Source organism: Pleurodeles waltl, chromosome 1_1 (assembly GCF_031143425.1).
Source record: "Pleurodeles waltl isolate 20211129_DDA chromosome 1_1, aPleWal1.hap1.20221129, whole genome shotgun sequence".
Classification (NCBI taxonomy): domain Eukaryota; kingdom Metazoa; phylum Chordata; class Amphibia; order Caudata; family Salamandridae; genus Pleurodeles; species Pleurodeles waltl.
In genome coordinates this window covers 602,592,995-602,618,646 of record NC_090436.1, presented here as the reverse complement: position 1 = coordinate 602,618,646, position 25,652 = coordinate 602,592,995, and the positions used below count along the sequence as shown (strand labels likewise).

Sequence of the window (25,652 nt, the reverse complement as noted above, 5' to 3'; positions counted from 1 at the left end):
ATATGGGAGTGATGAGGTCGATTTTTTAACCTCAAGATGAGTCTGGCAGCAGAGTGTAGAATCACTATAAATGTCTAAGGATTGACTTTCCTTGCTCCCGCCAGGGTAGCATTCCCATAGAGGGTAGGTGCTTCAAGTTTTCTGATTAACTAAAGAGCCAGTCTTGAGGATATGACTTTATGATAAATGTGAGAAGACATGCTCAGGCGAAGCATCCAACTAAAAAACATTTTACTTTGGAATCAAGGGAAGATGTAGATTGAGGTATGTTCAATATAGATATTGAAATTCATTTGATGAAGTAGGAGGAATTTTGGATTTTGAGATTCAACCTGAAGGAATTAGAATCTTCCCACAGGTGACTTTTCATCGAGCAGTGTGTCAAAGCGTGATGATTTTCTGAAATATTTTGGTGTTTGCCACATATTGGTGTACTGAAATCCCTGAATTCTCTATTATTAACCGTAGTGGTCTCACTCATAAGGTTAAATAATGTTGGAGCGGAAAGTGGATCCTGGGGACACGTCCCCACTGGACTGGAGAGGAAGCTATGATACCTGGCACTTTGTGACTAGTTGTTTGTAGCTGTTTAGAAAAAAAATAAAACAGGTGAGCTCCACACCTTTGAATCTAAAGTGATATATCAACTGAAATTTAGCCCTTACCTCATAAAGCTGCTTTTTTTGCAAACATTTCTCCCAATTTCTTCTATTTTTAAATCTCCGTTTTTCTTTCTCCATTGTTTAAATTGTCGTTTTATAAGCGCTACATTTGTTTCAGAGCGCCTTTTAATGATTGCATGCAAAGTACCCAGATTAAATAAATGATTCTAATATAAACCTCTGTGAGCTATTTTACCTCATTTCATGACCTATTAGCACCTCCAGTTTTTGTCTTAGATTCTCATTTGTAAATGTTTTCAAAACAAATAATGATTGTTCTATGTTCCGGTTGAATTTATGTTGAACACCTGTTATTACCATGTTTTTTTTTTCTGGAACTCTTATGCTAGATTCGGCTCCTTTGGGCTTCCACCGGTCTCCCAAACATGTGTGCTTGTTATGGACTTAATTCGATTGAACATTATGCTTGTATTTTTGTACTTCAGCCTCGAACACTACAGCACGTTCTGCACTTCTGTGGTGGAAGAGAGGTGTGAAGGGAAGTGAAAGTACCATCATCCAGACAGGTAACAGCCTGTCCCAGACCTTCAGACGGGAGCAGCTTAGGTTAACTGTTTGAGCAAGGTGTCAGTGGGAGGCAACGGTCCTCATTGGGCCACCAGCAGCACCCCAACAATTCAACCAATGTTACTCAGGCATACATTAGCGTGCTGACTGGCAGCATTAGAAAACACCAGGGTTTGGTAAGGAGTCAGATTTTAAATGGCAAGGCGTGGGAAATGGTGATAAATGCAGCAGGTTACACATGGTCCACCAGGGCTGAAGCTTTCCACTGGCCTAACAGCATATTAAGCAGCCGAGAACCGCGATCAAGAGATAATCTGTGCTGTGTGGAAACGGAAACTCACTGAAAAGTGCAGTTGCGGCTCACAGACATTAAAAGGGGCGGCAACATGGAAGCATTTTCCATCACAAGTTTGGCCACCGAAAAAATAACTGAGGTGCGCAGAATGAAAGAGAAACACGTCTTCATCTAGCTAGACTTTTTTTGTTCCAATTGCAGCGGCACAGCTCACCTTTATTGCAACATACACCATTTTATTCACTCAGAATAAAAAAGGGCCATAGCTAATACAATTTTTTTGTCCATGAGCTTCCAAGCAAGAATAAAAAAAATGTCACGTTAGTAAACAGCATTTTCAGTCGGATCTGGTGAACGTCTATATTTTTCTTTCTTTGTAATCCTGTGTACTTTGACACACAAACTTTTGTATTAATGTGTGTTGAAATGACAAAACAGAGACATAATACTACCACATAATTTGCATTTTCTTGATGCATAATTTAGTCCTATACTGGAGCATATTTCAAGTGGTGGGCCTATGCCTAACAAGAGGATTGTTTAACGATACAGGTTTTACATGTCACGAAAGTCTCAAGCACAGTACAAGCGAACATATATCCTGAGTCAGCATTTGTTGTAAAGCAAGCTAATCAGTTATGGACTGACATTTTGTAGCTATTAAAATGAAAAGCGACAAAATAAGGTGCAATGACTTGTAAATAGCCTTCATCGGGTGAGGCTTGTGTTCGAAGCCATCTTGACTGTATAGGAAAGGAGACATTATCGCCTTACCATAGTTGAGAGCCTCTGGAGCAGTCCATTTGATAGGAATCTGCTTCAAACCAGAAGATGAGTATATTCCATCATCCTCCTGACGAGACATACCAAAGTCACTGATTTTCAAAACATTGTTTTCACCCACAAGGCAGTTTCTCGCAGCAAGGTCCCTATGATTAAAAAAAAATACAGAAAACACATTTACACAAGAATAAGATCTGGAATTGCATTTTATGAAAAAAACATTTATATTTTACAATTATAGTAGCTGTTAAAGCCCACTACTCGACTTTCAGCGTGCCCATAGTGAAGAAACTAAAACGCCTACAAAGTGCTACAATGGTGATGCTGCACAAAAGAACAAAGGCAAATGAAATTTGGTTTTACAAAACAAAACATGGAATTGCAGAGAGTTAATTTACATCTTAAATGTTTGTGCTCGGGAGTAGGCAGCCACACTGGATGTATTATGGTAATTTCTGCTAGATTGTAGTTTTTCAGAGTATCCCTGCTTTCGGGAAGCTGCAGATAGTTAATGGCACAAAGTGGGCTGAGAGAAAATCTGTGTACTCGCCAAGTGACTCCTTCTAAAACTATTTCACTCAGCCGGGAAAGCAAACACAGACTATGACCTGGCATTGAGAATGACAAACTGAAAAAAATCTCAGATTAAAGAGCAACACCACCACCGACAATAGGGGCAGGAGGGTCAAAACGTTTTTAGTGCGATCACTGAACAAGCAGCGGGACTGGCGTCACTTGATGCCGATTCCGACTTCGGCATGGACCTTGCTCCCTAGGTTGGATCCCGACCCTTATTCTTATGGGTGCGAGTTTGATGAGAGTATGGAGGGGTCGCCGGTCCCTCTAGAATACCAGCTTGAAGACCCTATGGAATGGGCTCAGGAACTGGGTGAAGCCAGCTGTCTGAACACTTCCTCTGATGCTGGTATGCTTTCATCCCCTACTGTAGCTATGGAGGAGGGGGCATCTTATACCATGGTGGTTAAGGACATCTGACTTTTCAGGGGCTGTCCAATCCACACTGTTGGACATGCCCTTCGATGGCACCCGTCTCTACGGAGTCAAAGCAGACTTGGCACACGAGCGCTTTAAGGCGTACCAGGCTATGGCCGGATTCCTTGGCCCCGCAGCTGCCCCCCTCAGTCTGCTTTTCGCCCCTATCATGGCTACAAAAAGGGCACCCAGGCACATCCGTTCCCCGCCATGTGAGGCGCATGCTGCCCAGCCTCTGCGTAGTCGGGGACATGGGATCCAGTGTCCATGAGGATCAGGGAGCCAGTGGTCTAACGAGTCCACTGCCCCTCATTCCCCCCCCCTCAGCAGCAGCCTCCGAAATTTCCTAATCTGACACTTCCCCAGCAAGGACCAGTCGGCACCAGGATTCACCATCACCTGCCCTGCTGGCACACCATCACGTCAGACAGATGGGTTTTGCAAATAGTCCGAAGGGGCTACTCCCTGCCCTTGGAGACTACCCCTCCATTCATGCCACCATCCTATGATTGGATGACGGAGGATCATCCGGCACTTCACCAGGAGGAGGTTACAGCTCTCTTGGCCAGGGGGTCACTGTGCCATAAGTAGGTCTTGGTTGTTATTCCCGCAACTTTACGGTGCCCAAGAAGGACAAGGGCCTCCATCGTACCCTAAACCTTCGGTCCCACAATCTCTTACTCAGAAAGGAGAAGTTCAAAATGCTCACACTGGCTTAGGTCCTCTCTGCCCTGGACCCATGAGACTGGATAGTAGCACTGGAATTGCAGGATTCATAATTCCATATTCCTGTCCTGCTTGCCTACAGACATTACTTACAATTCCTGGTAGATCATGAGCATTTTCAATTTACAGTGCTCCCCTTTGGCCTTACCAGCGCCCCTTGGGTGTTTACCAAAGTGTTGGCGGTGGTAGTAGCTAACTTGCGCAGATTAGGGGTTTCAGGTTTCCCCAACCTCGACTGACTGTTGAAGGCGGGCTCACCCCAGGTTGTCGTCTCCCAACTCCAGACTACGGCAGACCTCCTGCATTTGCCGGGGTTCACTATAAATGTGCTGAAGTCACAGCTGACTACCTCTCAGACTCTCCCTATCCTCCTGAATGATGAGTCCAGGATATTCAAGCTATGATGTACAAGTTACTTACCTTTGGTAACAAACTTTCTGGTAGAGACATATTCTAGTTGCAGATTCCTTACCTTAGAATTTTCCCCCAGGCGTCAGACTGGATCCGGAGATTTTTTTCTTCGAGCAATACCCTTGTGCGTCGGTAGGTGGCGTTGGTCAACACTGAGGGCGCCGTTGGCATCGTAGTTGCCGCAATGATGTTGGGAGCAGTGCATAGACGCGGCCTCAGCGCGGTGACGTCAGTGTCTTTTAACGACTTTCCACGCCAAAAGTGCAGAGCTGCTAAGAACACTGATACTGGTGCACCAGAGCTAAGGACCTGAATGGGGAATCCCTGTCCCTAGAAATCAGTTCGCAATCAGGGAGGATGGGCGGGCCGGTAAGGAATCTGCAACTAGAATATGTCTCTACCAGATATTTCTTTACCAAAGGTAAGTAACGTACATCTGATAGAGACTTCTAGTTGCAGATTCCGTACCATAGGATAGATACCCAAGCAATACCATCCTCTGAGATGGGCTGTGAACCAAGATCATACTAGAAAGTCCTGAGGGACCGAACAACAAAAGTAGCCAACCCAATGGACCTGACTGTCCAGGCAGTAATGTTTAGCAAACGTATGCAGGGATGTCCAAGTAGCTGCCTGGCAGATATCCAGGACAGGAACTATGTGTGCTAACACAGTGGAAGCAACAGTTGCTCTGGTGGAATGAGCGTGCAAGCCCTCAGGGGGTTGCTTCTTGGCCAAAGCGTAGCACATCTTGATGCAAAGAAGTACCCATCGAGGGATGGTACGTTTTGGCACCGCTTTCCCTTTCTTCGCACCCACATATACAACAAAGAGTTGATCGTCCACCTGGAAATCTTTAGTACGATTGAGATAGAACGCCAACGCTCTTTTTGGATCCAGACGGTGGAGTCTCTCCTTCTCATGAGACGGATGTGGGGTGTGTGTAAAAGGTAGGCAAGTGATGGACTGGCCTACATGAAAAGGCGTAACAACCTTGGGAAGGAAGGAAGCCTTAGTGCGCAACACCACTTTGTCAGGGTGCACAGACAAGTATGGGAGCTTTGAAGAAAGAGCTTGAAGGTCACTTACTCTGCGAGCAGAAGTGATGGCAAGAAGAAAGACAGTCTTGAAAGCGAGGAGCCGTAGAGGGCAATTTTGCATCAGCTCAAAGGGAATACACATTACATAAGTAAGGACAAGACTGAGGTCCCACTGAGGCATGATAAATAGAGTGGGAGGAAATAAATGGGTGAGACCTTTAAGGAATCGATTGACAGTAGGAGACTTAAGGAGTGAGGGCTGATCAGGCAACCTAATAACGGCTGCAATAGCCGATAAATGCCCTGTAAGGGAGCCCAAAGCAGAGCCCTGCTAGGTTAAAGATGAATGAATAAAAGAACCTCAGAAAGAGGAGCAGAGAGGGGATCAAAAGAATTGTTGTTAACACCATGCTACAAATTCATGCCAAAGACAGGCGTGTACCGTTTTGGTGGTGGGACGCCTGGCTGCCAAGATAACGTCACGGACTTCGGGTGGAAGGTCATAAGCCATCAACTGCTGCCGATCAATCTCCACGCAAGAAGGCGGAGATTGGGCAGGTTCAGGTGGAGAACCGTCCCCTGCTGCTGTGACAGAAGATCCTCCCGAAGAGGCAGTCTGAGTGGAGGATTGGTGGCCATGCTCAATAGCTCTGGATACCAAACTCTCCCTGCCCAGTCTGGAGCCACCAAGATAACTTGAGCTATGTTGTTCCTGATCTTCTTGAGAACTCTGGGCAGAAGCAGTATAGGCGGAATGGCATAAAGAAGGCCTAAGTTCCACTTGAGACGAAAAGCTTCTCCGATTGAGTGCCGCCTTGGAAACTCCAACGCACAAAACAGCTGACATTGCACGTTCTCTGTGGAGGCGAACAGACCTAACCAAGGCTCTTCCCACTGCTGGAAGAGACCTTGCGCCACCTCGGGATGGCGACGCCATTCGTGATCGGCTGAGTTAGTCTGCCCTGGCGTTCAGAGAGCCCGCCAGATGTTGAACCACCAGGGTAATGTCCTGATGTTTCAGTCATGTCCAGAGGCGTAGTGCCGCCTGATAAAGGGTCCAGGACCCTACTCTGCCATGTTTGTTGCAGTACCACATGGCAGTAGTGTTGTCCGTGAACACTTGCACTACTTTCCCTTTGAGAGAGGGAAGAAATGCTTTTAAAGCAAGCCTGATCGCCTGGAGCTCCAGAAGATCGATATGGAGCCCAATCTCTGCAGGAGACCAGAAACCTCTGATCTCCTCCTCTGCCATGTGGCTGCGCCAACCCAGAAGTGAGGCATCTGTCCCCATGGATAGATCTGGCTGGGGAAAGTAGAGGAACCTGCGTAGACTCAATGCGGATTCGAAAACCACCACTGCAGGTCTTTCGCAGTCCCCTCCGAGATCTGGACCATGTCGGTTTCCCTCATGCTGCGCCCACTGGAACTTCAAGTCCCACTGCAGAGCCTGTATATGCCATCTGGCATGTGTTACTAGCAGGATGCATGAGGCCCAGCAGCCTCAGAGTCACTCTCACAAAAACCAAAGACAGAGGCCGAAAGATCGGAATCATAGCTTGAATATCTTGGACTCGCTTTTTGGGAGAATAAGACCAAAACTGCACTGTGTCCAGAACAGCTCTGATGAAAGGGAGTATATGAGAGGGAGTCAGGTGTGACTTCAGCATGTTGATAGTGAACCCCAGCATGTGCAGGAGGCTCATCATAGTCTGAAGGTGGGAGACGACTCAGTCATCGAGGTAGGAGAAGAGTGAAATCCCTAACGTGTGCAGATGAGCTGCAACCACCACCATCACTTCTGTGAACATGCGAGGGGAGCACGGTAAACTGATAGTGCTAGTGACCTACCACAAATCGCAGGTAACGTCTGTGGGCAGGCAGGATGGGTATGTGGAAATAAGCGTCCTGCAAGTCCAACGCTACCATACAGTCTCCTGGGTCCAAGGCACACAGGACCTGAGCCAGGGTGAGCATTTTGAATTTCTCCTTCTTGAGGAAGTAATTGAGGTTTCGAAGTTCTAGGATATGACATAAGCCCTTGTCCTTTTTCGGCACCAGAAAGCAGCAGTAGTAACAACCACGACCTACTTCTGGCGCAGGGAGCTTCTCTATGGCTCCCTTGGCCAAGAGAGCTGCGACTTCCTGGCAAAGAAGTGCCAAATGATCCTCCGGAAGATGGCTTACTGATGGAGGCATGGCTGGTGGGGCAGATTCGAAGGGGAGGGAGTAGTCCCTTCAAACTATCTGCAAAACCCACCTGTCCATAGTGATGGATTCCCAGTGGGGCAGGCGATGGTGAATCCTGGCTCCAACTGGATCGGAGTGAGTAGACTGACTAGGAGAGTTTGGAGGCTACAGCGGGATGGGGACGCGACAGGGAGCCCCCTTCTTTGGCCACGAAAGGGGCAAAAGGCGGACTGTTGGGGGCGAGGGGCAGTGGAAAGGCCAAGGGACTGAGCCGTAGCCCAGGAGTCCTTGAACCTACCTAAAGCCGAGTCTGCCTTGTCTCCAAAAATACGGAAGCCATCAAAGGGCACGTCCCTAGTGTTCTGTTGGACATCCCCGACAAACCAGATGTACACAAGAAGCGTGGCGCCTCAAGGCCACAACCAATCTGCCTAGAGAGTTGGTCTTATCCAGCCCACATCTGATCGTGAACTTCGCCACATCCCTCCCACTGGTGACAGCTTGGGAGATGATAGCACGGGCCTCCTCCGGTATCTGCGGGAGAACTTTGCCGACTGTATCCCACAGAGAGTGGGTATAGCAGCCCAAAAGGCATGCTGTGTTCACGGACTGCAGCGAGAGACTGGAGGAAGAAAACATCTTCTTCCCAAATTGTTCCAGCCTTTTTGATTCCCTATCCGGGGGTGCGGAAGGAAATGTGCCAGAGGAAGAGGAAGCCTGGATGACAAGACTCTCAGGAGTGGGGTGTTGGGAAAGGAATTTAGGGTTGTTTGGGGCGGGCCGATGGTGGCGTGCGATAGTCCTGTTCACAGGAGCCCTTGTGCTGGGTCTAGACCAAGTTCCCAAGAGGACATCGGTGAAGGCTCCACTGAATGGTAGAAGGGGCGCAGATGTGGAAGCCCCTGGGTGAAGCACCTCCGTCAGGAGATTTGACGTGACCTGAACAGTAGGCAGCTCAAGGCCAGGACCTCAGCCGCCCTACTGACCATCACAGAATAAGTCACTCCCTGCGCCATAGCTACGGTAGGAGGCGACAGCATGCCAGCATCTGGAGACGTGTCCAGGCCACTGGCCTTGTCCAACTCCTACGCCCAGTCCAAATTAGGGTCATCCTGATATTCATAAGGGTCCATGGACCTCTCCAATCCTTCCCCGAATTCATATCCATAAGAAAAGGTTTCAGAATCCGACCTGGGGTGAGTAGGCCCCATCGAAGACACAGACTGCGTCGGCCGATGCCGTTCCGACTTCCGAGTGGTCAGGGATGAGGTCTGGGTCGACGTTGATGGTGGGCACCACTGACGTTGGGAGCATCGACAATCGAACCGGCACCAGGGAAGGTTTCAGTGGTACGATCGGCATCAGTGCAGATCCGAGAGTGGATCCAGGGGGGGACCTCAGGTCCGAAAGAGCCGTATTGGAGTCAGCCTGAACAAAAATGAGACGCATGGCCTCATAAAACTCTTTCAATTGGACAGGGGTCGCTCCGGCTCCCGGAAACTTGCGGAAGCACGGAACGAAGCCAGAAGCAGGCTCTGAAGACTCCTCCAGCGTTGCATTAGCCAAGTGGCGGGGTGAAGTCAAAGGGTGATGGGACCACTTCGACTTCTTCTTACCTGGGCCTAAAGACTTAGAGGAAGAAGAATTGTGGTGGCCCTCCCCTTGAGCGAGACCAGGACCTTCGGGTGCATGGCCTGGCACTCAGAGTATGAATTTGAGTTGGGGTCACACTCCAAGCACTACAAACAGACCCGATGCGTACCCATCACCGACATCTTGCGGTCAGAGTCCTTGCATGGCTTGAAAACGGTCTTCAAAGACATCTTGATGCACCAAATAACTCAACAAAAGGGTCAAAATCGGTCAAAAAGAGACCAGGGTAGCTCTCTCTGGATCAGCGTGTGGCACGGAAAGAAAATAACTGACATCACTGCGCTGAGGCGGCGTCTAAGTACTACTCCAGACGTCATCACGGTGACTATGACACCAACAAACGCCCGCAGAGTCGAAGGACGCAACCTACCGATGTGCAAAGGTATTGCTCGAAGAAAAAATCTCCAGATCCAGTCTGAAGCCTGGGGCAAAATTCTAAGGTAAGGAATCTGTAACTAGAAATCTCTATCAGATACCAATGTTTCAGCCTTTATCGCTGATTTTGGTGAGAATGATTCTAAGGTTGCTGGGCCTCATGGCCTCCTACATTCTGCTGGTGACACATGCCAGATGGCATGCTCTGCAGTGGGGCCTGAAGTTCCAGTGGGTGCAGCATCAGGGGAATCTCTCTGACATGGTCGAGATTGCAGAGCGAACTGCGTAAGATCTGCAGTGTTGGCTTCTGAACCGCGATTGGGTCAGAGGCAGATCCCAATCCCTTCCCCAACCAGGCCTGACGGTAGTGACAGATGTGTCACTCCTGGGATGGGGTGGCCACATGGGGAAGGTGGAGATCAGAAGTGCCTGGTCTCCGGTGGAGTCTGGTTTCCATATCAATCTTTTGGAGCTAGGCATGATTAGGGTAGCGTTCAAGGCATTCCTTCCCTCTGTCAAAGGAAAAGCAGTGCAGGTGTTCACAGACAACACCATGACCATGGGGTACTGCAACAAGCAGGGCAGGGTCATGGGCCCTTTGTGAGGAGGCTCTGCATCTCTGGGCATGGCTGGATCATCAGGGCATGGCTGGATCATCAGGGCATATCCCTGGTGGTTCAACATAGGGCAGGTTCTCTGAACGCCAGAGCGGAAAAAGTCGATCACAAATGGCATCTTCTTCTGGAGGAGGTTCAAGGTCTCTTTCAGCAGTGGGGAGAGCCTTGGTTAGATCTATTCGCCTCCTTAGAGAATGCACAATGTCAGTTGTCTTGCACATTAGAGTTTCCAAGGGGGCACTCGCTCAGCGATGCTTTTCGTCTCGAGTGGAACATCAGCCTCCTTTCCACCAATACCCCTTCTGCCTAGTATTCTCAAGAAGATCAAGAACGACCAAACCCAAGTTACTCTTCTGGCTCTGGACTGGGCACGAAGAGTATGGGATCACAAGCTCTTGAACATGGCCAATGATCCTCTGATTAGACTTCCCCTTCTGGAAGATCTTCAGTCGCAGCAGCGGGAGACAGTTCTCTACCCAAACCTGACCAGCCTCTGACTTCTTGCATGGAGATTAAGCCGCAGCAGTTGACAGATTTTGACCTTCTGCCTGAAGTCTGTATCTTGGCAGCCAGGCATCCCTCCACCAAACGTTATATGCCTGTTGTTGGAATTAACTTGCAGCATGGTGAACAGACAAGTCTGTTGACCCCCTCTCTGAAGTTCTTACTCTGGCTTAGCAGCGCTCTGCTCTGGCCACCCTCAAGGGTTATTGGTCTGCCATCTCAACTTTCCTCCAATTGCCTCACCAACCCTCCCTGTTTAAATCTCCCATTGTTGAAGATTTTTTAAGGGTCTTACCCATCTCTTTCCTCCTTCTCCATTCATAATGCCCTAATGGGATTTGAACTTAGTTCTTACTTTTCTGATGTGTGCTCCTTTTGAGCCACTTCAAAACTGCTCACTTTGCCTACTTACTCTGAAAACAGTCTTCCTTGTAGCCATCACCACTGCCAGCAGAGTGAACAAGCTGCAGGCTCTTTCTTCTAAGCCACCTTTCAGCTCCATACATCCTAACAAGGTTGTGCTGAGTACTAGAGCTCGCTTTCTACCTAAGGTGGTCACGCCCTTTCAAGTGGGCAAATCCATCAATTTGCCTACTTTTTGCCATCCGCATATCCTTCTAAAGAAGAGGGGAGACCCCACTACATGGACCCCAAAAGAGCGCTGGTGTTCTATTTTGATTATCAACTATTTGTGGGCTATGTGGGTGTGAAGAAAGGTCGGGCTGTGCAGAAGAGAACCACCTCTAGATGGGTTGTTTGCTGCATTAAAATGTGCTACGCATTGGATAAAAAGCAATCCCCAGAGGGCTTTCACAATCACTCTGCTAGAGCAACAGCTGCAACCACTGCGAAAGCATGGCGAATCTCAGTCATGGACATCTGCCAGGCACCAAAGTAGGCGTCCTTGAACACGCTTACCACACACTACTACCTGAACATTCAGGTGCAAAGGGACAGGTACTTTTCCTGTTCGGTTCTGCATGACTTGCTAGAATGATCTTGGATAACAGACCCTCTTCTGGGGATGGTATTGCTTGGGTATTTATTCTGAGGTAAGGAATCGGCTACTACAAGTCTCTATCAGATGAACAAGTGACTTACCTTTGGTAACACATTTTCTGCTACAGCCATATTCTAGTTGCAGATTCCTTACTGACCGACCCATCCTACCCGCTCTGCAAACTGATTTCTAGGGACAGGAACTTCCCTTTCAGGGCCCTAGTCAAGGCGCACCAGTGTCAGTGTTCCTCAGGGCTCCGCGCTTCTGACGTGAATAGTCGTGAAAAGAAACTGACATCAGCGTCCCGGGGTGACGGCTATACACGATCCACAATGTCATATCTGGGCAACGACGACACCAATGACGGACGTGGAGTCGACCGACACCACCTAACAGTGCGCAGAGGGACTGCTAGAAGAAATATCTCCGGATCTCGACTGATGCCTGGGGGAAATTCTAAGGTAAGGAATCTGCAAATAGAATATGTCTCTACCAGATTATTCATTAATTGAAGGTAAGTAACTTGTTCAACTGTTTTAAAGGTGGTAGAAATATAATAATACATCAAGAGTAATAATAGAAGGAATAGATGGTGCGGTGACTGATAAGTATTTCATGGTTTGTTCTATCACAGAATGTCTGGCACTCTGAACAATATGGGACTTAAGTTATGATAAGAAGGGCTGGTAAGCTGTATGCAGACACAAGCCCTAAACAAAACGAAACAAAAAAAAAAAAGTGGGGTTCTAACTAAGTAAGGCAATGTGTAAGTCACATCTCGGCATGTGACATCGTGCATGACATCACAGGAAGTGGCTTTGTGAGCTCACAGGAATTGACATCAGCGGAAGTTACAACAAATCTTAAAACTTTGCAGATTATGTTTAGTAGGGCTATCATGAGTATATTTGGACACTTTTACAAGATGTAACAAATGAATGCTTATCAGTGCTTAAACCTGTTATTTGAGTTCCTCTCTAAAGGATTAACAGCCCAAATGTGGATGAAGTTTAGTGGATGACTACAGTAGACAAGCCACTAAAGTGCTACAAGATAGGCACCTTTACTGCCCTCAAAAGGTTGTCACCCACATTTAACAGCAGATATCTCTCATGTTCTTATTGCTGGCATAACTATAGCTAAACCACCCCCCACATTCACCAGAACAACCGAAGGGGAGCTCACCCTGGAATCAGTACCACTAGAATACCTACGCAGTAAGAAGTATCAGCTGCACATCAAAATAAGTGTAAGCCACTTACTGTCCCAGGATGGTAAGGACATGTTGATAAGGTTCACTCACAAGAAAAGGACACCTGCAATTCCAGTCTCAACTATCACTTTTATCAAAATATTGGCCTTTGCAAGGACATACTGCTATTTTGCATAGAAAAACTAGACTAGTGTGGACATGTAGGAACACAGAGCCACCACAAACTATGGCCAGCAATCAGAATCCATATTAGGCTATGCGAGCTATTAAGAACTTTGCACATCCTAGAAATGTTAAAATGTCAACATGGTGCAAAGGAGAATGCTTACTTGTTTACAGCAGCACTGCCCTGCTGGGCTGCTTGTTCACTATAAACTCATCCTTAAGGAGCCAGCTTTATGTAAACACACATGATCTTTCATTTCAGACATACAATATAGCCTTAGAACCCGCCGTAGCGGGCTCTACCGGCTATTAAAGGCCCGCTCCCCGCGTTAAATACCCGAGCCGAAGGCGAGGGCATTTAACAAGGGAGAGGGACTTTAATAGCCGGTAGAGCCCGCTACGGCGGGTTCTAAGGCTATTAGAACATTCTGCCACACAGGGCAGAATGTTCTATTAAAAAAAAATAATAATGTTCACGGAGCCCGAGGGGATTTAAATCCCCTCAGGCTCCGTGAGGCTTTGTTCACAGCTGCTGCTGTGAACAAAGCGAACATTGGAATGTTGGCGCTGCGGGCTTTTACCTGCCTGTAAAAGCCCGCAGCACTCCATTGTTTTCAATGGAGCCTCCAGCATTCCAATGTTCTAATAGCTCTGAAATACTTCAGTCTGCAAGACCCAAGAGCATCCTAAAAGCAAAGACACTGTTATAAAACAGCACACCAGTAACGCTGCTGCAGTGCAGCAGTAGGTATAAATGAGAACAAGACCAGCCATACATAGGCAGGGTAATAGCTTGACAAACTTTAATATGGCCATATCCAGTGCCCTCAAATTTCCAAAGCTACAAATAAGCAACTTGTATTCTTTGCAAGGAAAACAGCTCTTCAAGATGTAGTGAATGGAACTGGTAAATAAAGCACATAATTTCCAGGGTTTGAAATCCTGTTTTGTTGTGGTGTGATGGATTTAGATACTTTTGCACAAAACCAAAATATTTGGGTCATAGAGGAGTAAACACTATTGTGCGGGATAGTCCTTATTTGAAGGGGAAAATGCAGTTGTAGCATAGCTCAGAGAAGAAATGAGCACATGACTTCCACAACCAATGCTGAGATGAGGAACACAATTTTAAGAGCCAACTTCAATTGCTGAAGCACCCCCAATAATGCCTCAGAGTGGGATGTAGGCCTAATGCTGTGCATTGATCAGATCACTGTAGTCAGTATCCCATGTGCCCATTGCTTTAGGTGGGATGAAAAAGGTGGGGATACTCTAAAAAGGACATTGTCAAAGTAGTGTAACTAGGTATATTTTACAAGATGCTTGGACTACATAATTAAGGGTGTGGCTTAAAACATAATAAATAGAAACATGTTCTATCCAAATAATGCCTCTTGACAAGTGTTTGAGTGCCTTTTAAATGTTATTGCATCCAGATATATAACACAACAACACATACACCTCAAAATCTAGTCAAACCTGTTTGCTTTGCCAATGCTTGTTAAAGGTATCAGATAAATGAGTAGCAAAAATAATTGTACTGTGAATAATTAGAGTTGAAATGTTTCAATTCTAAACATTTGAGATTGAATTAAACATTGCTAAGATTTATTGAAGGGGAAGCGGCCTTCAGTGTCTCAATCACCTCTGTTCCCTTTTGCACCACTCTTCTGCTGTCTGTCACCAGGTTAAACAAACTCCCCTTTGCTCCCCATCTCTATGGGAAATCTTATGTGTGCATATCCCACACATCATAATTTTCCACTTCACACTTTCTGGCCACTCCTTTCTTCTGCTTGTACTTCTCTTCATCTCCACTCTTCACCACCCCCTCACACACACACACAGCCCACCAACTCAGTTTTAAGCACTGCATTTGTTTTTTCTCTGGTACTGTCAATATTTTGATTGCTATCTAACTCATTCACACACTTTGCCATCAAATCACGATTACAGTTGACATATATGTGACCATCGTTGTGTACTCTCTGCAGAGAGTCCAAGGACAGCATGTGTATGTGGTCTGAACACATTTATGACACTGACAGATACTGTGAAAAATGTACAAAGCCTACAGACTTCTCTCCAGCTTTCATTTATGCCCCGTCACGAACACTCACCAGATGCCTAGTGACAACTTGCTTCATATAAAAAAGTTATGTTTCATGAAAAAAACTACAGAAATATATGGAGAAAAGAAATACCTGTAGGAGATGGAAGATGAAGTAAAACTGAAATGTAAATGAGGATTGTACTGCCGTTATTGAATACCTCAATGACTTCTAAAGACGTGGAATTCGAGCATTGCACTTGACTGTAAATCATACATGTATTTAGATTCTGACAGGGACCCATTGGAAAGACAATATTTAAATACTGCCCCATCTTAAACCTGACAGGGCCCAACACACTTAAAGCCCTGCAGGCAGCACGCTGATGTGGAGTGAATGACAGGCCAAGACCCAACCAGATCTGTACCTTCGGCACTGCATGCAAATCACACGCACCGTAGGTCACTCTATCATCCGAGCCAAGTCTTAGAAGTGGGTGGGCCACTGAAGGTTTGGCCCACATGCATGGCTTCAGCTCAGCTCAAGGTCTTCTTGAATCCTTGCACACAAAAAGAGCTGACCTTGTATGTGGCTTCGGCCTTCTATCCATCTTCTAGCCTCAAGCACCAAGAACTACCGAAGAAAGGGTGACCTTTGATGTACAACAGGCAAGGTGAAAGCAATATTCATCTAGGAGCTGAATTGCACAAACCAAAACCAGAATATATGGGATCAATCTTGCTTTCCCCACTTGAAACAATTGTGTTATCCTAGACCACAAAAAGAGCATTTTTAAATGTGTGAATTTAGGAAGAGTGCTGTACAAAAACATATTGTGTTTGATTTAACAGACTATGACATTGCTCCATCTGTATTAATAATCTAGGCCACATATTGGGTACATATGATAACCGACTTGTCTCTGTAATCACTAGTGTATACAAAAAAGTGATGGATGGAATGCTTGAAACAATCTTAGCCACTGGTTATTACTTGGGTCCACATCCCAATTCATCACTACAGTAGACAAGCCACTGAAGTGCCACAAGCTAGGCAACCATACTGCCTTCAAAAGGTTGTCCCCCACATTTAACAGCAGATATATCTCATGTTCTTATTTCTGGCAAAACTATAGCTTAACTTGGGTCCGCATTCCGATTCACTGTTATTCTGACAGCATGCCATTTCAGTATGAACCCAGCCATATGCAAATCAGTCTTGACCCTGTTCCAATACGAACAGTCTGTTTGAACTGCTATTCAGCCTAATTTTGCATATTAAGTCCAAAGTGAGGTGGCATGGCGTGAAAAATAATGATGGGCTGGGATGCGGCCCGAATAATTACCAGCTGCTAAGGATAATTCAAGCATTCCATCCATCGCTTTTTCCCTATACTCCAGTGTGATTTCACTAGCATTATCATCAGCAACCTCATCATATTAATATATAGCATTATTTACATGCAAATATGTTCATGGCTCTGCTCATGCGGCGCTTCTAGAGCCAAGCCAGACCCCTTTGCTCCGCTCCTTCTGTTTATATAGCGACTCAATTAACACTACTCAGTCTGCAATGATTTAATGTCACTGTTGTCACTCTTACTGCAGACGGTCAATCTGACAGGCCTGACTAAAGAATGATTAAGGGAGTGTGCCACCCAGTCTTCCCCCTCTCCCCCAAAGATGCATCTCATATTTAAAACAGTTTTCCCTCTTTGCTACTGCTGTGCGTGTAATCCTTATAGCAGTGTTGGAATTGGAAAATCTTTACTCAGGAAACCCATAATCTGGGGGTCAAGGTGTTACAAAATGGGGTGGAGTCATAAGGGGCAGAGTTGTGGAAAACAGTTCAACAGTCAACTTATACATTTTTTAAAAATCTGCCACAAACAAAAATGGCAACAAGGAGAAATGTGACGGTAAATCTGTTCTGGCTTAATTGTTTGCAAAGACTACATTTCAAAATATCTTTTGGGGTTGAGGCACCTGCTGCAGAAATCTGTGTGTGACCAGTAAATCTCAGGGAATAATAGTAATGGTAAGATAACTCTGGTGGTTAATGCACTTGCTTAAGAGATCAACGTTTTGTTTAGTCACAGTTTTGACTCAAAGTAGTAACATAGAGGGTTCTTTTTTTTTCCTGCAAAGCACATCTTGTAAATGCAGATGACAGACTTTTATTATATGTAAACAGGTAAGCTGGTTACTGATTTTAACACAGATCTTTTTGTTACTTGCAGTTCACAAATTGCAACCCTTCTAATATAGCACAGTGATTTATGAACGACTTGTGATTCCTACAACTTGCAGCCCTCACTGTCTGTAACACATCCTGTACATTGATTTACACATTTGGAAGATGTATAGTCAGTTTAAAATGTGTGTGGTGCAAAGAACTCAGATACCCTACTTGGAATGAGTAGAATTATAAAAGAATTGTTTTTAAAAAATAGTGGTAATTATTTGTGTGCGTAAAAACTCATCCAGACCAACACATCGGACATTCGTACAGTGCATGCACATCAACGGCAATTGAACAAAGTCAAAAGCTTGCCTCCAAATCGTAGTTTCTTTTAAATAGCTGTGAAAAGATCACCTTTGCCTTTTTTTTTTAACCATACATTGCATTAGCACCGACGTGTGAAGCCCAGATAGCACACAGCCAGGACCATACTGAAACAACAGGGGAGCTGATGGCCCCTTAATTTACCTCTTTGTTTTGGGCACAGCTGGAGTTTAAAAATGAAATCCCTTTTCGCCGCCTGCATGTTGCTGCTGGGGAGGGAAAACAGATAACTGCAGAGGCTGCTGAGTCCTGCAAATTACACCGGGACAATTACAGCATATTAAACTGGGGCTCAACGTCTTGGCAGTGGTACGATGTCCACTCAGTGAAAATAATAGGCAGGCGCCGTCCATCCGCGTGTACCCTCGTCTTGTGCCCTGACTGTATGTAGAAGACACCTTCATTGTACCAGTAAATACTCAATCAGCTTTAAACATGGTTGTAGGTTCATTGCCACAACTTAACAAACTGGCATCAAGAATGTGTATGATAGGCATCAAATCTGCGATTTCTCAGGCACCTGCGTTACTTACTTTCACTGATGGAAGGTTACATTGCAGTGTATATAAGCACCTATAAGTTAGGTGCACTCTTAAGTGAGGTAGAAGGGAAAGATGAATATTCAGTAGGCTTTGCCACTAGGATATTGAGACGAGTAGAACGTAGATAGTTATCGAAAACGGACATGTTGGTGTGTATGTGAAGCATAGAAAAATTCCGAGCGTATGTCTGGGGCGGACATTTGTTTCAAGAAATTATCACAGACACTGGTAGACATTAGATAGAGCAATCTACACAATACTTAGCCAGATTATCAGCATCATTATTACATGTGCTCCATTTTAAGGTTGAGTACATTGTAGGAGGCCGTTTAACACGGAGGCAGATTGTTTATCTAAATTACCTGAGGAATATGATGATGATGAATGTGCCAGTGTAGATGGTTTAGAATAATGTATTATTGTGCCAAGACTAACATCACTGGATGCTTGAGTTGGAAAAAGATGTAGTCCCACAATACTTTCATACATTTATGATCAAAGAATAGCCTAGAAAGAAAGCACTCCGGACCTACATCCTTTCTGAAAAGTGGCTTCGGAACTATCAGACACTGATGGTCTACTTATGCTCAGTGATAAGTTGATTCCGCCTAGTAGTTTGAGAAAGAAAATTCTGGACGTAGCTCATAAAAAGGTGAGTGAGCAATATTTACTGGGGGCTGAGATTTGATGAGAAAGAAGCTAAAAAAGCTGGGGGATGTGAATGCTGCATGACAAGAGCTGTGCACTCCATGTGAAATGCCAATTGTATATCCTGAAGGGGTGTGGCAGAAAGTCATTCTCGACTTCCTTTGGCCTGTTCACATTCTTCCACAACACGTGCTCCATGATTGTTATGGTGGACTACTTGTCCCATTTGGTTCATGTGAAATTGATCAAAGAACCACATATGAGGTCAACACATTTTTATAAGAGCTGTTTGCCAAAGAAAGAACTCCTATATGTGTGTTAATGGAGTTCAGGTCACAACTCAGGCTATGTCTTCTTTCCTTTTCAACAATGGTATCAAATATCTTAGAACTCCTTCGTACTGTCCCAAAAGCAACAGGATGGTGGAAAGGTTTAACAGGGTCCTAGTGGAATGTATACAGAGCACTTAAAGAAGTAGGGAACATGCAGGACTAGCTTTGAGGGATTTGCTATGGGTTTATCGTATACTGTCACTGAGAGTCACTGATAAAGCACCCTTTGAAATGAGGAAGAAAATTGAGTTACAACGTATCCCTGTGGCGTTGTTACAGAAAAAGAAAAAGGTGCAACCGACCTGTCAGCTCTTTATGGTGGGATGCTAAGATGAAAGTGGACAACCATTCCAGAAACACTTCTAGTGAACAAGAGGGTCACAGTAGGTTCCTGGGAACTTGTAAATTGGGTATGTGTAAAAACAGATGGTTAAAGGGATGTTCAAGTTTTGTGACCCTGTCGAAGTGTGAGAAACTAATGGAAATGATAGACTGGAGAATGGTCAGTGGTGGCAGACAGAAAGGTTGGCTAAGGTTACACAGCATGTGCCTCCTGTTAAGCTCGGGGAGTACATGGCTCTCCAACGGAAAATACCTCAAAGTTTTGCAGATGCTGTCAGTCTGAGGACAATGATTTCTGTACAAATCAATTATTTTTCTCTTGTTTGTCTTAGAGTATTTTAAATATGATATATATCATTACCTAATGTTTATGTTTTCTTTTTTGCTATCGTTTTGTGGGAGGGCGATGTGGGGAGACTGACAAGCATTCCACAGTGTGTTCTAATATAGAATGCCTGGCAGTCTTAACACTCAGGCAGTCCTATGATGTTCAGTTCGGGGATGTTTGTTTTATGTAAATGCCTCTATTTGTTGTACCAACTAACTCTCAATACTAACTAATCCTCAGTCACTTAAACAAAGTTGCAGTTTCATTACTTTAACTTAACAGGTGACACATCATCTTTGCTGCACTAAGACTTTGTAATATATTACAAATTAACAATATGATTAAGCAAAAGATGTGCTCAATTTCAAGGCACTTCATGAGACACAGAAATTATGACATAACTGGCTGAAACTTTCCATCATAAAGAAACTTCCTAAGCATATAGACGATAACCTAGTACTTACTAGACCCAAGAAGACTACATCCACCAAGGGTGAAAGGCTATTTCCCATGTGGTACTTGCGGAGTATGCCACTTAACGACTCACAGCACACAGACACACAGATTTGGGACACCAACATCCAAACTGTAATAGTGAAGAGGTGATCTACATGATTACGTCACTGTGCCCTACGCTACATAAAAATGACAACCCGCAAAATCAAGACCTATATTACAGAACATAGCTACACTATACAGTGCCTAAGAATATCACCAAATAGACAAACCACTACATAGAGAAGGGGCATACTAACAAGATGATACACAGGACTGTGATCAGTAGATGACAAACATTGAGTTTCTCCTTATGAGGGAGCAAAGATGGATTTTCATATTTGATACACATTTAAAAGGCCTGAATGACGAGATTCCCTGGATACGTTTAGGCTTATCATTTAAGCACTGAGACAGTTTCCCCTCTGATAACAGAGTCACCTCCAAGATGGTCTCTACATATTCAGGGCTGACCACTACAGAGAGGGCCAGCTGGGGAGCTATAGGTTGTACCCACATCTAGGAACCAGGTAAATTGGTTGAACTTTTTAAATAACTGTAATAATGACTGGTTCTGACACAATCAATGTATGTAACCCTTATGATATTGGTAACTGAACGTAGTGTGAATTGGACTATCCATAGATAGTCCCTCATTACGAACCAACAGATTAAGGTTTTAATCCTTGGTTTGACCATTACTCAAGAGAAACTCTCCTGCTCAGCCCCTTCTCTTACTCCGGTACTCCCTCAGAGCGAACACACATGGATTCAGAAGACTACAATCCCCAGCACTCTAGTGTTCCTTTCAGATGACATCATCTCCAAGGGTGATGAGACATGGTTACAAAATTAAGTTGGAAAGCCTGTCTGGGAGTCCTCGAACCCTGCAGGATGTACGACTGCTTAGAGAGCTAGTGAAGGTAAGGGGAACTGTGAACAATTCCGAGTGTTAGCGCCCATCCACACTTTTTAAACAAGGCTCTTTGAGATGTGGGATGGGCAAATATCTATATAGTTTACAAGAGTATGCTAGTCACTTACCAATATAAGCTATGAGAGGTGCAAGTTGTGCATGGTGGAAAACTCTCTTTTTTGAATGCCTGGAGACAGGAGCGGCACATTAAGACTGTGGTCCAATGCTCTTCTGATCTTTTCAGAAAGTGTGGTTATAGAGTTTATACTACAGATATTCCAAAGCACTTCTGGCTTTGGCTGCATTCTCATTGTTAAGCATATTCGTGTCCTGCATTTACGGAAGTAACTAGTAATGAAATTATGATTTTCCCCTTCACAAATGTGTGTGTTCAGACATAACCCATTTCGTCTCCACCAGGAGACACTGCGTTGAGGTCTTATATTCTATTAGGGAGGGTAAGTGTGTGTACACATATACCTTCTCTGAGTGCTTCACAGTTTTTATGCACAGTTACATAGCATCACTGTCTGTGAATCGCCAAATCCAGATACAAAGTGTTAGATAATGATTGCTTTTATCACAAATATGCTCGGTCTTTAGATTCTTTGTTATTTTATTAAATTCAGGTACAGAGAACTGTGCACCCTTTCTCGATTATAGGGGCATTGGTTTTAATACTCTAGTTTTTATCTATTTTATTTTACTGATTGAGCATGCAGAGTGACAACTGTTTTACGGTCCTGATGAAAACCTTGGTCACACATGATGGGGACACACAAGGCTGAAACATGTTGACCAAATGCTCAAATTACGGTTGAATTATGCCCCATAAATCTTTTTAATCCTATCCCCTAGGGACATCAATATAGATAGGATTAGTCCAACCAGGAGGACATTTTAGCCTTTTCACATTCTGATCACCCTCTGAGTTGTTGCAATCTGTCCCTTTCCTACACTATTGCACACATAAGGTGCCATTCTCAAGAGCTCCTCCCTTTTGGGAGTTTTAGCCCACACCACGTTAACGTTTTTATGGTGTGAGGGGGGAACGCTATGATGAAGCATGACAAATGAGGGTGGGGTGGGGGGTTCATGCCCTAAAAATGATTTTTTTAGTCTGCGAGAGAGAGAGAGAGAGAGAGAGAGAGGAGGGAGAGGAGAGAGAGCGAGAGAAAGAGGAGCGAGAGACTGAGAGAGTAATATGACAAGTCAATACTATTTTATGACTTGAGTGTACTAGAGTGCACACACTTTTGCATTTCGCACCTGTGCCCAATTGTAATCAGCCACTTGGCATTATATTACATCCACACTACATACTAATGCTTATGCAATCCTTTTTCATATTTCTGATTGAGCTGTGTCTTTAAGGTTTGGCAGAAACAGATTTGGTTTTCTCACAGAGTTCATGTCTCTTATACAGAGAGAGTCACTGAGCGCAGATCCCCTAAGCCTTTGCTGTTGTGTCAGTCATCAAACGTATTACTCAATGGTTTATTGTATGTCTTAGACATGACAAATAGCATTCTTCACTGAAGATACCAGCAGACGGTGATATGTTTATACTGCAGAATATTAAGTGACCCATTTGACATGAACCTTTTTGGCACGTCCAGTCATACGAAGAGATTCAGCCCTCAATGATAAAATGGGTGTTAGAAATTGGGTCTCTAGTTGGCAGAGGTATGCACCCTTTCCCTGACTATGGACCACAATCCTAGTCAGGGTAAGTCAGATACACAACAAAAATTAACCTGTGCTCATCCTCTGGTAACTTGGCACAGAGCAGGCAGGCTTAACTTAGAAGGCAATGTGCAAAGCACTCGTGTAACACCTAATTAGAGTAACACAGCGAAAGACACCACAAACCAATCAATCAGGATTTATAAAGTGTGGCTAATCACCTGATAGGGTATCCAGGTGCTTGCAGGTCCTGGAGGCTTATTCGAACAGACATCCGGAATTTCGGAAGTGAGGTGATGGTACAGAGGTGCATGGGGAGGCTGTTCCAAGTTTTTGCTGCAATGTGAAAGAAGAAGCATCCTCTACTTCTGCTTTGGTAAATGCGGGGAGTATGGGTAAGTGAAAGGGAGGCAGAGTGTAATCTTCTCGATGTTTGGGGGTGGTTAATGTACGTGAGTCCTTGGTTGTGTAGAGCCTTGTGTGAGTGGGTCAGAAGCTTGAATTGACATCTGTTTCGTACAGGGTGCAGGTGGAGTTGCCTGAGGTGGGGTGTGATGTGGGTTCGGTGGGGAAAGCCAAGGATGAGTCTGGCTGCAGAATTCTGTATGGTCTGAAGTCTGTGCAGAAGGTGTGCAGCGATTCCTATGTAGAGGGAGTTGCAGTAGTCCAGCTGGCTATCGATGAGGGCTTGTGTCACAGTGCTTCTTGTGTGTAGGGGAAGCCACTTGAAGATTTTACATACCATGCACAAAGTGTGGAAGCAGGCAGAGGAGGCGGTGTTGTTCTGTGATTTCATGGTGAGCTTGTCAATGATAATTCTGAGGTTTCTGGCGTGGATGGAGGGAGTGGGTGCGGGTCCTAGGTCTGATGACCATCAGGAGTCGTTCCATGTGTTGCTGCTGTTGCCAAAGATCAGTACTTCTGTCTTGTCTGTGTTATGCTGCAGGCAGTCGTTATTGATCCAGTCAGCGATGCTTGTCATGCATCTGTGGAAGTTAGTTCTGGTGGTGGAGGGGTCATCGATGAGTGAGAGGATCAGTTGGGTACCGTCTGCGTAGGAAATTATGTTGAGACCGTGGGATCTGATGATGTTGGCCTCAGGGGTCATATATGCATTGAAAAGTGTGGGGTTGAGGGCTGAGCCCTGGAGGGCATGGCTGGTGATCTCCTTGGGTTCAGAGGTAAAAAGTGTGAAGTGGATCCTCTGGGTTCTTCTTCTGGTAAAGAAGGAAGTGACCCATCTGAACGCCTCCCCTTGGATGTTGATGTGGTGGAGTCTTTTGATCAGCATGTGGTGGAATACGGTGACAAAGGCTGCAGAGAGATCGAGGAGGATCAAAGCTGCTACTTCTCCTTGGTCAAGAAGGGTTCGGATGTCGTCAGTGGCTGTGATCGGGGCAGTTTCGGTGCTGTGATTGCTGCGGAAGCCGGATTGGCAGGCGTTGAGTAGCTTGTTCTGCTCCAGGTATGTCATGAGTTGCTTATTGATTATCTTTCAAGTAACTATGCTGGAAATGGAAGGAGGGAGATTGGCCAAAAAGGACTTAACATCAGTGTAAAAGGTAGAGATTATTAATCTGAGTAAAACAAGACTAAATGACCAAAATCCAATAAGTAGATCCTGAGATATGCAATTTTAAAGATTTAGATTAGTGCACACAAGCGCAAAGTGAAAGTGGTGGTTATCTGGTCATAGAGGACAGGGCCAAAGTCACAAGTTTAGGGCGACGATGAAGCGCTTTGTTGCTTTGCGAGGCTTCGCGTTGTCCAGCGCCAGTTCTGAGAAGCTGAGCAGTGTTGCTTTGCATTGATCCAGGAGAGATGTGCAGCGAGGCTACGCAGGACTTGGAGTCGCTTTGCGTCAAACCCTGGGAGTTGGGCAGCAAGGCTTAGCAATGCTTGGCGTCGCTCTGCATCGGTTCTTATAGGCTGTCAGCTGCGCGGCAAGGCTTTGCAGGGTTTCACTTCACCTGGCGTTGATTCTGGTGAAGCTGTCAGCTGCACAGCAAAGCTTTGCAGGACTTCAGGTTCTGATGAAAAACACAGAAGGCATAGTACCTTAGGCACACTTCCAAGGGTCTAGGACTGGGCTGGAACCACTTGGTAGGGTAGACTCACAAATGGCAGAGTCCAGATACTGTAGCAGGTGAGTTGTAGCAGTCTTTGATGTCTCTGAGACTGCAGAAGAACAGGGGGCGAGCCAACAAGCCCTTGGAGATTCTGGGTTGCAAGGGTGTAGAGAACAAGTCCAGTCCTTCTCATTGCAGGACAGAAGCTGCAGGCCAACACAGCAGAGCAAACAGGGAGGTGGTAGTCCCTCATACAGCAGCAGCAGTAGGCCAAAACTGCAAAGCAAGTAGCAAAGTGTCAGTCCCTCCTACAATAGCAGCAGCAGACCAAGACAGCAATGCAGCTGCAGAGTGCTAGACCTTCACGGCAGCACAGCAGTCCTTCCTGGCAGAGTGTCCTTGGTTCCCAACAGAATCTGATTTGGTGGGGTTTTGGGTCCAGTATTTATTCTTTGGTGCTCTGGTTCTGTAAGGTGGGGGAAACTTCCAGGCCTTCTTTTGAAATGTACAGATGCCCAGTCTCCCC

At 45.4% G+C, this 25,652-nt stretch overlaps 1 protein-coding gene across 1 annotated transcript in view; it reads right to left on the bottom strand.

The window, feature by feature from the left end:
- The window catches only part of FER (FER tyrosine kinase), a 772,263-nt gene that overhangs the window by 104,242 nt on the left and 642,369 nt on the right, over positions 1 to 25,652 (bottom strand). The window contains exon 17 of the mRNA XM_069226363.1: positions 2,260 to 2,414. Within this exon, the coding sequence (XP_069082464.1) occupies positions 2,260 to 2,414 (155 nt within the window). The remainder of the gene's footprint in view (positions 1 to 2,259; positions 2,415 to 25,652) is intronic.